The following is a 16,869-nucleotide window of genomic DNA, read 5'->3' on the forward strand; positions in this document are numbered from 1 at the left end:
AAGGACAAGTTTACTCCAATTCCTTAATTAAGGAATGCTGGCATTCATGGCTAAAGGTTAGGTAGAGTTTTAATTACAAGGGAAATATATTGTCATAAACTAGATAATTTCTTGTAATGATGCTTCACTTCACAATGCAGTAAAGGAATACTAAAAATCCTAAGTATATGTTTGACATTTTCATTTCATTAATATGTTGATTTTGTATACACTTGAAACTAGAACACTTAAGCTTATATTTAAACATGACATATTTGTCACTGTCCAGCATTTACCTCCATTGTGATTTAATAATACATCTTATAAGAAGACGATTTAATAGTACATCTCATAAGGACACAAAGCCATACGTTTTTTATAGTGCGTAACTGAAATCCACAGTACTGACTTATATGTAGTTTGATAGCCAGTTCCTCATTTCAATGTATTGAAACTGAGTAACCCCTTTTCCTGCGATTGGTTACTGTTGTATATTTCAAGTGTAAAATTTCATTCAACTATTAGTTTTTTTCAAATCTGATAAAAGCAGGCAATTGCAACACTATAATTTATATCTTTGATTTTCATTATACATCATTTTAATTCAATTCAACTAAATAAAGCATAACTATAGGTAGCTATTAATAAACATATTTTTTTCTTTTCATAATGAAACTAATTTTATTTGGAGAAAATCATTGTTTGTGCACAGTGCTTCTCCTATATCGTAAAGCTGCCAAACATGACAAGCTGCAATGCTGCCAGTAATTAATGAGAGGCATTATTTCATAAATTGCCTACATTAACAGTTGTTTAACATCTCTTCATTGTGTTGTGCCAAACATCAAAAAGTAGGATTAGTATTTACTTAAAAATTTAATGGACCAAAATGATTGATCAACAGCCAACTTAAATGAAAAGCTGACTAAATGAGATACTGATATCGGGGAATTAATTAACATTAAATGAGTCATGAAATATTCTTCAATTATTCTTCAATCTCATGTAGTAGTGAAAAAGAGTTGGCCATGAACAGTTCGTCCCATATAGATAAATAACTGTAACCCATTTTAAATCTTACTTCCACATATATTTTTTCTGTGGATTTTAAAGTGGACAGAGGATCACAGGTTGTGTATTTGTACCTGGGCTAGTGTTTTGGTTGCTACATTCTTCATCAGAGCTGTCATTCATCTTATATTTTTCAGTATGTAATCAACACCTCTCCATGTAAAACTGTGCCAGATGGTGGCATCTTGTAAAAATTACTGGTCACTATATATGAGACCGATTGCCAACAGTATTCTGAGGTACCACACATACAATCACAAATACACAAACAAAACTATGCTATAGCCACTAATATTCACATTCGTACACTAGTGGAAGTGTGCAGAATTTACCAGAATGTCTAGCATTAGTGAACCACAAGGAACTAACTCTATATGTACATATGACATTATTACTTCATTGGACTCAGTCAAAATGTCGTGTATATTGACAGCTAATAAAAAAATATATATACAGTTTCTGTAAGTGTGTTGTGTGATACACTAAGACAAATAAAAACAGTTAGTAGAGTAGAATGCATGGATATAACTGCAATGTGAATAATGTAAAATACTTTTCATTACAAATATCTTACATATTTTAACCAGATATATTCAAACTGGTTATTTGTTATAGTTACTGCAATCACAGAACATGCTACATTTTTATGTCTCTAACTGAAAATATGTATACTGACTAAACTGCAACTTTTTTGTAAAATGTGTAGCCTAGGAGTTGATGGCTTCTGTAACAGAAGCAATCTAATTTGTAGTCTTTTAACTTTGACATTATTTCTTTATGCAAAAAATGTGCGAAATGTGTAATTCGAATATATGTCACATTCCATATGAAGTTGTCCTCTGGGATGTGATTATTAACAAGGCTAGCAGTTTCCTGGCAAAATATGTTAATATCTAATATAGAGTCATCTGCTTGAGAGGAAGTCATATGCTTTATTTAAAAGCATGACCTCCAGTGGACAAACAACTGCTTTGCAGAGTATCTCAACACAATTAAAAAAATAATCCATTGCCTTTGGTTCATTTTAGATGTATGTTAACATTAACACTAAAGCCATGGATACATCAAAGGCTTATTAAAGTTTTGTGGGGTATAGTTTCCAAAATGGCTAACATAGACCCGCGGTGGTGGTGCTGCGGTAATGTTGTTGCCTCACAGTAAGACGCTTTCCGGTTCTATGCTCAGCTAGAGCATCTTCTGCATGGAGACATGCGTGAATAAGAATACCTTCGTTGAAGGTTGTGCATCAGGGCTGGTAACTCGGCATGTAAAAATCAACTACCAATCAATAGCGGACCGGAGTTCTGCTGTGGCTACCCCTAACCGGGAAAAGCCGAAAGACACAGCAGCAGCAGTCTTTGCCAAATGCACAAGTTATAGGGTTTGATTTTGCCTTCTCGTCGTTGTCAGTATGATTTGCATGCTTTCTCCATAAATGTGTGGGGTTTCTTCCACCACCCAGAAATATGACTTGTGTTTCCATTTCATGGAAGGCAGGTACCAGGTCGAAACCCAATCTTTATAGCTGAACTTGGGAGATATGCCAACAGAGTCTACATGGTGTCTGTCATGGGAAGATGTGTGTAGACTAAGCACTTTAGACATCAGTTGTGGTGCACATTGTCCTCTAGATAGGTCAACACATCAGAGACTGCATGTCATGTCAGTAGTACGCAACTGGTGCTGTAAAAAATTGGAGTAGGTAATTCGCTCATACTGAACAGTAGCACCAAAATGCGGCAAGGATTTAGGAGCTGGTCTACTGTAACCAATACCAAGGGCCCATGCTAAAGATGAGATGGATCTAAGCACCCCTACTAACATGTGTGTGCTTGGCCTATGGCCTAATGGCCCTGGGTCAATAAGTCACTGGCTTCTTGCTGTCCTTTTGCCCAGTCTGGGTTACCTGGGATATCTTTGAGGAACAACTGGGTATAAAGCCAATCAACATGCATAAAATGAACTAAGGATTGCTACAATGAATATAGGTTCACTCGTAGGGCGCAGCTTGGAAGGGGATGACATGATGGTAAGGAGGAGACTGGAGAGATTATCCCGAAAGCTAAGTGGATGGGCAGTGCAGCAAAGATACTCGGCTAGAGATACAGAGTGTGGTATTTGGGAAAATGACAGATCTAGAAATGGTGATGTCTTCTGAATACAACGAGAGAAGTCATTATAATTAGAGACAGACTCAGCAGTCAGACTGAAGTGTAAAGATAAGACGATATTCATGTCAGCCTTCGTCACATGACAGGGATGTGATGGTTTGGAAAAGAGTGAATTCAGGCAGCAGTTGCACTACCTAGTGAGATAAAGCAGGACGAATCAAGTTGGTATTGATAATGGGGGAGCTGAATGTTTATAGCAGGATAGAGATACAAATCTCAGAGGACTGCCTTGGCTGAAATGCATTGGGTGACCGGGATAAAGGATAACACAATGTTGACCTCTGTCTGGCATAAGGCTTGTGGTATTGAACACACAGTTCACCTGGACAGTGTGTCAGAATATTGCATATAAGTCTGGTCAACATGATACTTGGGGTAGACTTCGTATTAGTTAGGAAAGTGCAGTGAGGTAAAATCAGGGAAGAATACAGGGATGCTATGACCTCCTTGTCCCTGGATGAGATACACTTACTTATGAGGTGGGCCATGTAGAAAGCTTTCTGTACAATGGAGGCAACATGGTGGTCAAAAGTCAGGCTGCTATCAATCTGGATGCCTAAATCCCTCATGACTGACTGCGTGCTTAGAACATTGTTATTAATTTGATAATATGTGGGGACATCTCTCTCCCCAAAGGGGATGATGATGCATTTTTTTGTATTCAGCTTGAGGCCATGTTTCTGGCATCAGTCATTTGTTTGGTGAGACCTTCTTGAGGATGTCCACATCACTAGGGGAACTGATGACAGCTCCCAACCTGCAGTCATCTGCAAACTTGGTCAGCCATAGACCACTAGTTCTGGCCTGAACCTCAGAAAAGTATATCCAAAGTAACAGAGGCCCCAAGACCATACCTTGGGGTATGCCACTCGATACGGGTCTACTGCTTGAGGTGGCTTCCCCTATTTTGACTAGATGGGTTCTATCAGTGAGCCAGTTGGCTACCCATCTGGTAACATATGGGTTGATGCCTAGTTGAGAGAGTTATCTATTATGCCCGAGCAGGGAATAGTGTCGAAGGCTTTGGCCAGGTTAAGGTAGACAGTGTGCACTGTCTTCCCTGCATCCACGGCTTTGGTGACTGTCTCAAAAAAGTCGACCAAATTTAACAGACATGACCTCCCCTTGGTGAAGCCAAACTGTGTGGGATTGGGTGTTTGGAGGTTGCCAATGTCTGTTCCATGGCCTTGCAGATCATGCTAGTTAGGCTGATGGGTCTATAATTTCCTGGATCAGTGGATGCTTCATCTTTGTGTAAGGGGTTGACAGTGGCTGTCCTACACTCAACTGGGACAAAACCAGTACTCAGGCTTTGGTTGACAGTAGAAAAGATATGTGGCTTGTCCGGGTATAGGAAAATTATACATTAAAAAGCTGGTGGTGGAATGCAGAAGTCCAGAAAGACATTAAAAGAAAGGAGTAAAGGAAGAAGTGATAGAAAGAAAGACAGACCAAGCTAAGAAGAAATGCTGGTTGGCTTATAAAAAGGCTAACAGGATAGTGGCAATAATAAAAAACAAAGCATCGGAGACAGATAAAGAAGGTTTCAGGGTACGGATAGAAAACTACATAAGATAGTCATGAGACGCCATTCAGAAGGGATGCTTACAACAATCTATTCACCAGTCCAGAGAACATCAGAGCTGGATGAGAGGTGTACGTCATTTAACTTCTGAATAATGAAAACCCTAAAGACACTACTGTTCCAGGGACTGCTGACAAAAGGTGAAGAAGAACACACCTTGCAAGTAAGAACAGCACAAAGGAAAATGACGTCTGGGAAAACAGCAGACTGAAATGATGTCATAGCGAGTCTAACCAAGATGTTGTGCAATGGAGAGGTGGCATCTGATGGCATTAAGCAGAGGATGAAGAGAAAAGCATTTTCTGGATGACCAAAAATAAACATTGTAGTGCCCATGTTCAAGAACAAATGGGACATTTACAACTGTGTTGGGATTAAACTCCTGTGACACAGCTTAAAAGTGCAGGATAGGGTGATTGATAAACCAATACATACCACTAGAAAGTAAGATGGGGGATGACTAGTTCAAATGCAGATCAGCATGCAGCACAACCATCCAGATGTTCATAGGTTCATAGGTAGGTACTAGGCTATTGGCCCTAGGGCCTATATAAGCCTAACCAAAAAGGTACCCTGGCTTTCGCCACCCAAGAAAATTATTTTCCTGTGCCCCTGTCGAGCAAAGCCACAGAGGTGATGTTGGCAATAAGACAGATAGTTGAGAACAATGTGGGAATGAGGAGACTGTCCACCTGGTCATTCCTAAACTTGAGCAAAGAAAGCGGTTGTGTACAGTGCTGTGATTATTCAAAGTCCCAGAAACATTGCTGGAATTAGAGCCGACTGAGTGTAAAAGCCAAATAACACAAGTTCAAACAAAGTTCAAACACTCACAAAGGGTTCACAGTCTGAGTGTGTGTCAAGGTTCAGCTCTAAGCCCACGTCTGAGTGTGTATTAAGATTCAGCTTTGAGCCCACATCTGAGTGTGTGTCAAGGTTCAGCTTTGAGCCCACGTCTGAGTGTGTGTCAAGGTTCAGCTTTGAGCCCATGTCTGAGTGTGTGTCAAGTTTCAGCTCTGAGCCCACGTCTGAGTGGGTATCAAGGTTCAGCTTTGAGCCCATGTCTGAGTGTGTGTCAAGGTACAGCTTTCAGCCCACGTCTGAGTGTGTATCAAGGTTCAGCTTTGAGCTCATGTCTGAGTGTATATCATGGTTCAGCTTTGAGTCCACGTCTGAGTGTGTCAAGGTTCAGCTTTGAGCCCATGTCTGAGTGTGTGTCAAGGTTCAGCTTTGAGCCCACATCTGAGTGTGTGTCAAGGTTGAGCTTTGAGTCCATGTCTGAGTGTGTGTCAAGGTTCAGCTTTGAGCCCACGTCTGAGTGTGTGTCAAGGTTCAGCTTTGAGCCCATGTCTGAGTGTGTGTCAAGGTTCAGTTTTGAGCCCACGTCTGAGTGTGTGTCAAGGTTCAGCTTTGAGCCCACTCCTCTTCACATTGATTATAGGCCACATTAGCAAGCATGTTGAAAGGGACATATCAGTAGATGTTGTGGCACTAAAAGCAGACTCTGACCTAGAACGTTGTCAGATGACTGGGGACAGGATGCTAAACTGAAGGCACATAGTCTGAAACTGAGTACACACGAGGTCGTTGTCATGGCAGCAAATGAGGGAAATCAAAAAATGCTAAAACCTGAGACGGAGTGGAAAACAGTGGAACAGGTTAGTGGTTTCAAATGTCCTGGTGGGGATGGTTAAGGAGAAGGGAAGCCTGAACGAGAACATCAAAGCTATAACCAGACGTGTGCAGCTAACTGCCACAGTATATCAGGTGCAGCATGTGACAGAATAAAGCCAAAGCAGCTGAAAAGTATGGAGTACAAAACAAAGGTGTATCTGGTACTACTGCATGGAAGAGAGACCTGGTCATGCAAGACAGAGCAGGTGTGAACTGTAGAGGTGATGATGGTAAATACCTTAGAGGATGGTAGGATGCACACTGTGTGACAGATGAAAAAATGAAGACAGTGGAAAAGAAGACAAAGTAGCTCCAATTTTAGAGAGGATCAGGGAGAACAGATTGCGGTAGTTGAGTTACATGTGGGAGAGAAAAGAAAGCAGAGGAAATGAGGACAACTAGCCAAGAGGTGAAAGAGCTGCAACAAATAGGATTATGGGTCATCGAAGGTGGAAGAGAGGCAGTGAAACATATGAGACAAAGACAGTTAATACAAAACCTGACCTCCTTAAGGAAAAAGAGGACTGATAAACTTAATTTCTTCATTTTCTTTGAAGGATTTTGGAATCTATGCATATGAAAAAGCTGTGTAAGCATTCCTGTCATTTACCCCCCATCAGTGACACTATGTGTTTTTTTTTTCATCTGGATTTATCTTGATACTTTACATATATAATTACATTTATACTTAATTCTTACTGTTGCTCAGAACAAAACTTGGTACAGAATAAGTGTGCATCATATATGCTTGCTGGAATTGGCATGAGTATTATTTCAATAGATATCTTGTCTATCATATGCAAGAGCTAAGCATTGAATAATTACCATTTTAAATGGCTGACAAAGTGAAAAATGAGAGCTGCTGTAAGCTTCATGCTGTCTTGGAAATTAAGCCTGGAATTCAAACAGTGTTATTTGTTTCATTAGACTAAGATTATACTGAGCTGCGGTGGTGGTGCTGCGGTAGCGTTGTTGCCTCACAGTTAGACGTCGCCCATTCGATTCTCAGTTAGAGCGTCTTCTGTGTGGCGATATGCGTGAATGGGTGTTCCTTCGTTGAAGGTCCGGCAAGCCAGCATGTAAAACTCTACTGCCAATCATTAGCGGACCGGAGTTCCGCTGTGGCGACCCCTAACTGGGAAAAGCCAAAAGAAACAAACAGACTAAGATTATACTGACTACTTTTTGACAAGTGTACTGTCTGTTATGCTGAAGAATTCAGATATAATAGTTATATGAGTAATTAATGTTTAGGGTGTTCCACAATATGCTATGATTAGATGGTCATAAGAAATGGAACTAGTGGAATAAGCTATTTAAACTTGAATACAATTTTTAAATAAAACATGAGATTATTAGTTAATTGTATTCCAAGTTAAATCACAATAGCGTTGCATGACTAAATGTCCCAGTTACCTGTGATTCTGCAGTTTTATATCACATAAATGCATTTGAAATGGATTAACTGAAAAAAAAAAGTTGTTCGTAATGCCATAAAAACAATTTCAAACAGCTGTAACTGCCATCCCACTGACATTTCAGTGTTTATGTGAAACTTTCTTGCGCCATAAATGTTATAAAGATTGATAGCTTCTAATGCAGTATATTACATACTATAATTTTGGAAATATTAGTAAATGTTTAGTTATTTTATCTGCTACATTTTCTTTCCCTGAGAAAATGTACATTTATAACACTGATATTAAGTAATGCAATATGAGTAATAGTCCGTAAATGATCTTACAGCACAAGTTCTGGTCTTTCTGCTACTTTCAGGGCTTCATGCATCCCTGCAGCTGATAGTTTGCGATTGATGTTCCTATATCTACACTGAAGTAAATTGCGGTATGTTGTCCTCAGGTCTCGGTTGAAGAAAGCATATATGAAAGGGTTAATAAGAGAGTTTGCATATCCCAACCATAAAAAAGTTCTTTCAAGCCATAGAGGGATGCAGCTACATTCGGTGCCACAAATGAAAGGTCTTGCAGTAGAAAGAATAAAAAATGGCAACCAACACACAGTAAAAGCTCCAACAATAATCCCAAGTGTTGTTGCAGCCTTTTGTTCCCTTTTAAAGATGGAGATGTTTTTTCTATCATTTCTAAGAAGTTTTGAGAAATGAGTGCACTCTTCAGACTCTTTGTGCAGTTTAACAGCCCCATATGCAGATTCAGTGCCGTCATCATCTTCTGCCTTTGGAAAGCCTGTAAACTTGTGTTTTGCAGCACTTGTTTTAGCAGCTTTGTAAATACGATAATACATTATCAACATGACTGACATGGGGATGTAAAATGCTACTGCAGTGGAATAAATTGTATAACCAAAGTCCTGACTAATTAGGCATACTTTGTCATCGTTGACATTCTGGGCCCAGCCAAAGAGCGGTGGTATGGTAATGGAAGCCGATAGTAGCCATACAGCAAATATCATTTTGGCCATACATTTCCCATTTTGTCTCACAGGGTATGTCAGAGGTCTTGTTATCCCAAGATACCTAGAAAAAGAAATCAAATATTTTCATTTTTGGTAGCAAATAGAACAGCTTTCAAATTCAGGCAACATTTGTATGTAACATACAAGATGATAGAACAAAGCTCAAATAGCACCCCAAAAAACTAGGTGCTGTATTCATAGCTTACATTGAATTTAATTTAATTTATATTGAATTAATATCTAGCAATGATACGGTTTCTTTTCAAAGTGTAGCATAATTTTTTTAAGCCACATACAAGGATTATAAATTAAGCAAACAAGTGAACTAGCAGCCAGATCTTTAAACATGATCTCACTTACGTTCATAGAGTCATAGAAAGTTACTAGGCTAATGACCCAGAGGGACTTTCTAAGCCTAGCCAAGTTTTCCTGAAAGAATAATGATGTCCTGTGTCCAAGTAGGAACTTGAGGGTCCGGCATTTATAAGATACCTTTGTCCATAAGGGACATGGGTGCCAGGCCCGGTGTAAATTTCCTGTTCCCCTTCCAGTTTTCTAGGTTGCATTTAACTGGGTAAGAGATGAACTCAGCTTTACATGGATGGGAAGCCTGCTCCATAATAGGGGCAGCCTCTGGGACAAATATCTGTCTCTCCAGCATGTTTTCACAGACAGAATTCATGTCACTAGACCTTGTATTTCTGGTACTTTGACTTACAAATATGCAGAAGATTCATAAGTGAGGGGTCTGCGGATGCCTTGTAGGCCAGGCATAGAGGTCGCTGTAGTTGCACAGGCATTCATTTTTAGGTATAATCTCCAGTCAAACTGTACTCCATGTATGTTTTTAGTTATATTTTTAGGGCAAATGTACAGTTGGTAGCAGACCAGATGTGTGATTGTCATCCTAGTGAGATGAACTGTACAAGATAGCAGTACTCAGGATTCACCACAAATGTTTCTCCATGATGCAGTGACATCTAGGATGTTAACAATTAAAGGAAATAGAATCTTTATTTTCTAATTCGTGAAATCATAAAAATGTCCTTTTGGGATTTTGCTTTGTAATTTCAGACCTTACTGCATTAAACTTTGAAAGTCCATCATACAGTCAATTTATATTTGTCAAGCAATAAAGTATTATCTTCACTGTTTACAGTTGCTGAAGTGAATCCCGTGGATGAGAGCTATACAGATATTTCATGTTTCAGATAGTTAAAAATCACATAATTAATTCACAGAATTAATCAGAAATGCAAGAGCTTCAATAACGTAAATAATATATAAATGAGAAAAAAAAGCTTTTTAGAAATGTAAAAGAACAAAATCTAGCAGATAACCGAGTCAGCCACAACAAGAAATTATTTAAACATGTATCGACTCCTTTCTACCATAAAACAAGTTCTTCATCAGAATACTAAACAAGTGTACTAAGAATCTTTATAAACTAAATATGAAATCACATTCCACATCTAAGGAGATGAAAACCTTAATATATGACCCTGTTGTAAATATCATTTTATTTACATCTTTTTAAATTCATGTTTGTCTTTAAAACACAATAATAATTGATTGCACCACTTAAACCTGGATAAAGATGTACATCTAATAAAATCTGCTGACTGTAATCTAATTCGTTATCCCTACTTCTAATAAACATTTGAGTTACATGGTCTACCGCATTAAAAATACACTTCATAAAAGCAGAACATAAAATAGAATGTTTACCCAAAGCATTAATAATAATTTTATTTCTGACAGCCAATGGTGTTTACACATGTACTTTCTAAACTGACTGTTAGTTTTTCCTATATAAAATACTTCACAGGTAACACATTGGGCAATGTAAACCACAAAAGAAGAAGCAAAATATCTTGCACTAAATTTTGTGCAGCACATTGTGTATCTTAAGTCCTATTGGTGGATGTCAGAAATAATTGGGACTGTCCAATACATACCTACACATGGAAAATGCATATAATTTATAAGACCCCTTTACCCTGCCTAACTTTGTTGTGTAAATACTCTTAAATTATTCTCTTAAGTTATTTTGTTTCTTCCTTTTTTATGAATAAATAATGGTTTATCCCCAACAGTTTTATTAACTTCTTCACTCCTTGATAGACTACATGAGTTATTGCAAACTATCCTTTTATTGAAATACTGTCAACTGGACAAACCAAGGATGTAGAAACAGGCCAGTTTGTTTTAGTCTCTGCATTTATAGCGTTATTTCTCACAAGCCCACAATGTTTTCTTTCGTTCTTACATTCTTATAATGTTTACAGTCCTGCCTGCAACCCTCTTAATGTGAACCAGTCATGTAGTACCTACCCTTAATAAACCATTAACTTTGTTTACATCATTAGCTAACTGTTTCACTCCAATACCCTGTTCTTTTACTAGATTTTTTTTTACTAAACTGGATGCATATTATTTTAATGTAATATTGCATTACTACCTGTATTTTTATAATGTATAGCAGAATTTTATGTATTACATTCAAATTGTTTGTAAACTTCTGCATCTAAAAACAGACCCTTGTCTTATATTTCTGGCAACTAAATGTTAACATTTTTTTTTTTTTTATTTTACATTTGTTGACCGGGCTAGTCCAACTGGATACAAGTCCATTTTCAGTAGAAGCCCGGGGAGATAAGCTCCACTATAATCTACATAAATACGAGACAAACAAAAAGTACAAAACAACAAAAAAAAAATGAATTGCTACAACTGATATTGTGAATGAATTCATTCAGTTGCTTTTCTCTACATTGTCAGATAAAAAAATGTCATCGATAAAGCAATTGCTTTGACTTAAATTGTGAAAATCTGCAAAACTGCCATAACTAAATTTGTATAGATGGGTGCCATCCTGACACCAATAGCTACACCCAGTTTTTGGTGAAAAAATGTTCCCATAAAAGAAAATAAATTGTAATTTAAACTGTGTTCCATACATTCAGTTGGAGTGGTAAGATTTTTAACAGAATATTCTTTCTGCTTTTGTACTGCATGTTTACCGCCCATTCCACACCCACATCATTTGAAATGGCCATGTACAAAGGCTGTTCAATTAATAGGCTTGGTGATGCATGGGAATGTTACTGTGTTAAACACATGTTTTGTGTTTGGTGTGTCCGTAAAGTACTGTTCTATCTGTTAACTCTCTGCCCTATTCAGCCGCAAAATGGTTCAGTGCTCTGCTCTGGTTACCAAATGCATAAATAAATTAAATACAAGTCTTAGTTAAAGACCAGCAGAGTAGTTTAAGAAGGAGGTGACAACAGCATGAAACTCTTATCACAAGGTCCTGAAAAGAAATAATGTACGTGATTTAAGTAATATTTTTCAGATGAAATAAAGCCCGGTGATTCAGATTGTTCTATTTGGGCAATGATGCTGTGCCCAATAGCTCAATGGTGATATTTTGCATTTCAGAGACCTGATAAAGCCCAGTGAGAATATCTCATTTAGCACGGCATTGATACATTTCTGAATTGAGCATTATACTGCTAGAGTTAACTTCTCCAGTCTTCCACCATCAAAATATGCAAAACAGTTCCACAGGTAGCTACTAACATACACACACTCATGCACAGACATACCTGCATGCATGGCCACATATACACGGATCTGCATTAGTTATCTTCTGTGGCTCCAACTGTCCCCCTTCTGCCATAGTAATGAGTGGGTACACACACCCCACTTCTGCCATAGTATTGAATAGGTGTACATGCCCCACTCTTGCATAGTAATGAGACAGTGTACATGCTCCACTCCTGCCATACCAATGAGTGGGTGCACACACCCCACTCCTGCCATAGTAATGAGCGGGTGTACATGCTCCACTCCTGCCATAGTAATGTATGGGTGTACATGCCCCACGCCTGTCATAGTAATGAATGGGTGTACATGCCCCACTCCTGTCATAGTAATGGGCGGGTGTACACACTCCACTCTTGCCATAGTAATGAGTGGTTGTACATGCCCCACTTCTGCCATAGTAATGAATGGGTGCACACACCCCACTCCTGCCATAGTAATGAGTAGGTTTACAGATCCCATTCCTGCATAGTAATGAACAGGTGTATACACTCCACTTCTGCCATCTCCTGCCATAGTAATGAGTGGGTATACACGCCCCACTCCTGCCATAGTAATAAACAGGTGTACATGCCCCACTCCTGCCATAGTAATGAGTGGGTGTACACACCCCACTCCTGCCATAGTAAAGAGTGGGCATACACGCCCCACTCCTGCCATAGTGATGAACAGGTGTACACCATAAAAAGATGGTGTAGACTTTGTCAGTTCTCTCTCTCTCTCTCTCTCTCTCTCTCTCTCTCTTTCTCTCCCCTACAACTGTAGTAAAACTAGTTTGTGAATCATTGTATACAGCAATCCAGTACCAGCTAAGAGTTCTGGTTAAATGCACATGGCTACTTGGGATTAGTCATGTCCTCTGACTGCAGTATTTGCATGCAGCTTTTACCAGTGCTACATAGGTTTCTGAATTGGAAACTCAGATAGAACTGAACAGATTTGTTCAATATGATCTAAGTTTCTGAATTCCAGCCTATATGTCTTGATAACAAATGACACATGGTCCTAATATGTGAGTTTGCCATTCAGTATCACACCCAGACTGCAAGCAGAAGTTGCAGATTCCTGTTTATCCATAAAACAAGGATGATGCTGTTGGAAGAATGGAATCTGCAAAGACAGATGGTGGCAAGCCCAAGAATTGCTTTTAATTTTGCAGGGCTGACCTTTAGCTGAGTCAAGGTCATCTTGTGTAAAATAGGATTCAAGCAGTTTTCTAGAGTGAAAAGGAAGGGGTACGACTGAAGAGCACCAGTGTATCTCTAATAGCTGTCAATAAGACGATGATGCACCTCTGAAGTCATTAGGTGGCTACTGCATGAAATAACTACCGAAACTGCTTGCTGTGTGTGTGACCTCATTTGAACCATGCAAATTCTACGGAAGTCACGCCACAGTCAGCCCAGCAGTTTCTAATTCCAAAGTTCACAATTTCAGGTTCCACAGAGAGAGCAAGGAGAACAAATGGAATATAGTCAGTGATGTATTTCTATATAACAAGGTTATTAAACCAGTAGTCTGGTAAGGGAGGTCGCTGTAATTTCTTGTCTATATTAAGCCATACTGACAAGAACCATCCAGATTAGGGATGCTTCTCTACAAAATCTTGTTTAGCAGAAGACTTATGCATAAAAGAAAGTTTAGAGACCTGGTGATAATCTTTGTTGCCCATATTTAATGTTTTTTTACTGAGTGGGAGTGATTAAGGCCTCATTCAGCAAGTAAAGAAAAACAAAAGGCTCTTAGACAAGATCTGCACATCAGGTGAATAACTTGTGTGCCAGAGACATGATGCAAGTCTTAACTAGCAAGACTGTCCGGAGTAGAGTTTTCAACAGGCTGCTTAGACAGATAAAATCAAATACGTGATGCACTCACAGTCAGTGAAAGAAAGCTCCACCCAGTAGAAATGTCTAAATAAGGGTCACTGCAATGGACCATTAACAGGCCTACCTGATCCTGGCAGATTTACTTGCACAGAATCGTATAGCATCCTCAGATGGAGAATAAGAAACGCCCCAGTATGGCAGTAATGTCTACTAGACTGCAAAGCCTACACACTACATGAAAGTGTCACTCAATTATAAGGTATTGCTGAGCTCTCTCCAGTTAAGAACATGATTATCCCAGAGAAATCATCAGTTTAATATGCTACAGAATATTCTCATTCACTTGTGCTCTAATTGCTAAATCCAAAAAATACTACTCCCCAATAAAAAAATTAAGTTTGATAACCAGAGTACTGTAGCTTTAAATTATTCCTTGAAAAATCTGGGCAACAAACATTATATATAGCCCACCTAATCATGAAGGGATTCACATCTAGATCAGGGGAGGTCATCGTACCTCTTTACTCATCCCTCATCAGGCCCATAATTGAGTACAATGCCCCTTTTGGAATGTACCTTACCAGACACCTGCAGCAACTGGAAAGACCCCAAAAGTACCTCACCAAGAGGATCAAAGGGCTCAAACAGATGCCATATGCTGCCCGGTTAAAGAAACTCCAGCTCTACTCAGTGGCATACCGCCTGCTCAGAGGCGATCTGTGCCTGACGTATAAAGCCATGTCCAACCCAGAATTAATGGACATGCTGTACCTCAGAAAATCCAAATCCCATCGAGCTCTGGCTCGAAAGACTTGAACCTCAGCACTGAAATAAATAGGACATGCTGGAGGGACAGATTCATAACCCAGAGGCTCCCTTCACTCTGGAATAAAATCCCAGTCCAGGTTAGGCAGAGTCCCACATTGACTCTCTTCAAAAGGAATCTTGATGAGTGGATGGGAGATCGTAGGTTTACCCCGGCTATCACTTCTGTGTCACTGTTAGACAGAGGCACAGTATACTAACCTCAAAAAACGCATAGCAAAATTAATTTAAAATGGGTGGCGAAAGCCAAACACACTCTGGCCAGGCTTATAAATGCCCTGGGCAGATAGCCTAGTATGAACCTATGAACCTATGAACCTATAAACATTTTTTCTATAACAGAATAATTCATTCCAAGGAGAGCTGAGCCTTCCTCCCCTGTGCTTTGTTCTGTAATATGTTACATTTGTAAATGTTGGCCCAATATGTGGGAGGAGAATATTACCATTTATGAACTATGATTTGGAAAACTTGTTCTAGTACTGCTATCTAGATTGCCTACAGGCGTTTGTACTCTGTATAATATTGTTAACAGGAAATAAAATGTCTAAATGAAATGAAGCCATCACAAATTTAGAAACAGTGAGATGATGATCACCAAATTACAGAATGATAAAGCATATAAATTATAATCCTGGCATTGAGCAACATATTGCCATCACCGAGGATGATGCCGCAATATTTATTTGTTTGTTTGTTTACCGGGATGGACCACGGGGGTAAAGGGAGCCCATTTTCAGTGAATGCACTGGGATATATGCTTCATATTCACAAATACATATAATAAAAGAGTCCCAGTTGAATACACATTTGAGAGTAACAATTGTACACATAATGCAAAAGGATGACTTGCACAGCTGCATTCACTATGGTAAAATATAAGAGAGACAGTTGAATATACAGGTCAGAAGTCACAGATGAATATGCTGAGGTAAAGATGTCAATAACTTAACTTCAAGAGTGTAGTAAGCATACTAACAGGTTATGAGGAAGCATTCTGCAAGAACATCAGTAGAGATCTGTCTGAAAAAACAGCATAGAAGTACATGTAAAACATATCAAATCAGAAATAAAACATAGGAGTGCATGTCAGACGATTACATCAAATCAGTGTAGTTATCTAGTAGGTATTACAGCATAGTAGGCCTAGATGATATTTTCATATTTTTATGAGTAGTCATATTAATAGATAGATGAGTTTGACTTAACAGAGAGTAAGTTGATATAGGTGAACGTTGAGGTGAACTGGGAAATCATATTTTGTGAGGCACAGCACTAGCACATGTGCAATGCCACAGAGGGGAGAGGTGTTGCCATAGGGACTTTTTGAAGGAAGAAGCATTCCTAGTAGTCCTTATTGGGAATGGGATGGTGTTCCACTATTTGGCAATTGAAAAAGAGTACAGCATCTGGCCAGCTGGAAAATTTGTTTTTTTCTGCTCTGAGGATAAGTTGGTTCTCATATCTGAGAGGCCTATTACGGTTGTAGTGAGTAAATGTAGAAGTAAGGGGTGGGCATTCTGATGGTTTCAAGATAATTTTGTGTGCTGTTGTTAGTTGTAAGTATGTGAAGTAATGCGGGAGTTCGAGCCAGTTCTGGAAGTGTAAGGAGAAACAGTGATGGGAGGACAGTTTTGCATTAGTTGCAAAATTGGCTATTTTATTGTAAAAGGTCTCAAGCTTGGATTTCGGAGAG

The 16,869-nt window shown here is 38.9% G+C and overlaps 1 protein-coding gene across 1 annotated transcript in view; it reads right to left on the minus strand.

Moving 5' to 3' along the window:
- Positions 1 to 16,869, minus strand: part of HTR7 (5-hydroxytryptamine receptor 7) — a 1,148,878-nt gene that overhangs the window by 35,620 nt on the left and 1,096,389 nt on the right. Inside the window, exon 2 of the mRNA XM_044056928.1 lies at positions 8,225 to 8,974. Within this exon, the coding sequence (XP_043912863.1) occupies positions 8,225 to 8,974 (750 nt within the window). The remainder of the gene's footprint in view (positions 1 to 8,224; positions 8,975 to 16,869) is intronic.

The sequence above is a fragment of the Protopterus annectens genome, chromosome 14.part0, assembly GCF_019279795.1.
Source record: "Protopterus annectens isolate FY-2018-M chromosome 14.part0, PAN1.0, whole genome shotgun sequence".
NCBI classification, from domain to species: Eukaryota; Metazoa; Chordata; order Ceratodontiformes; family Protopteridae; genus Protopterus; species Protopterus annectens.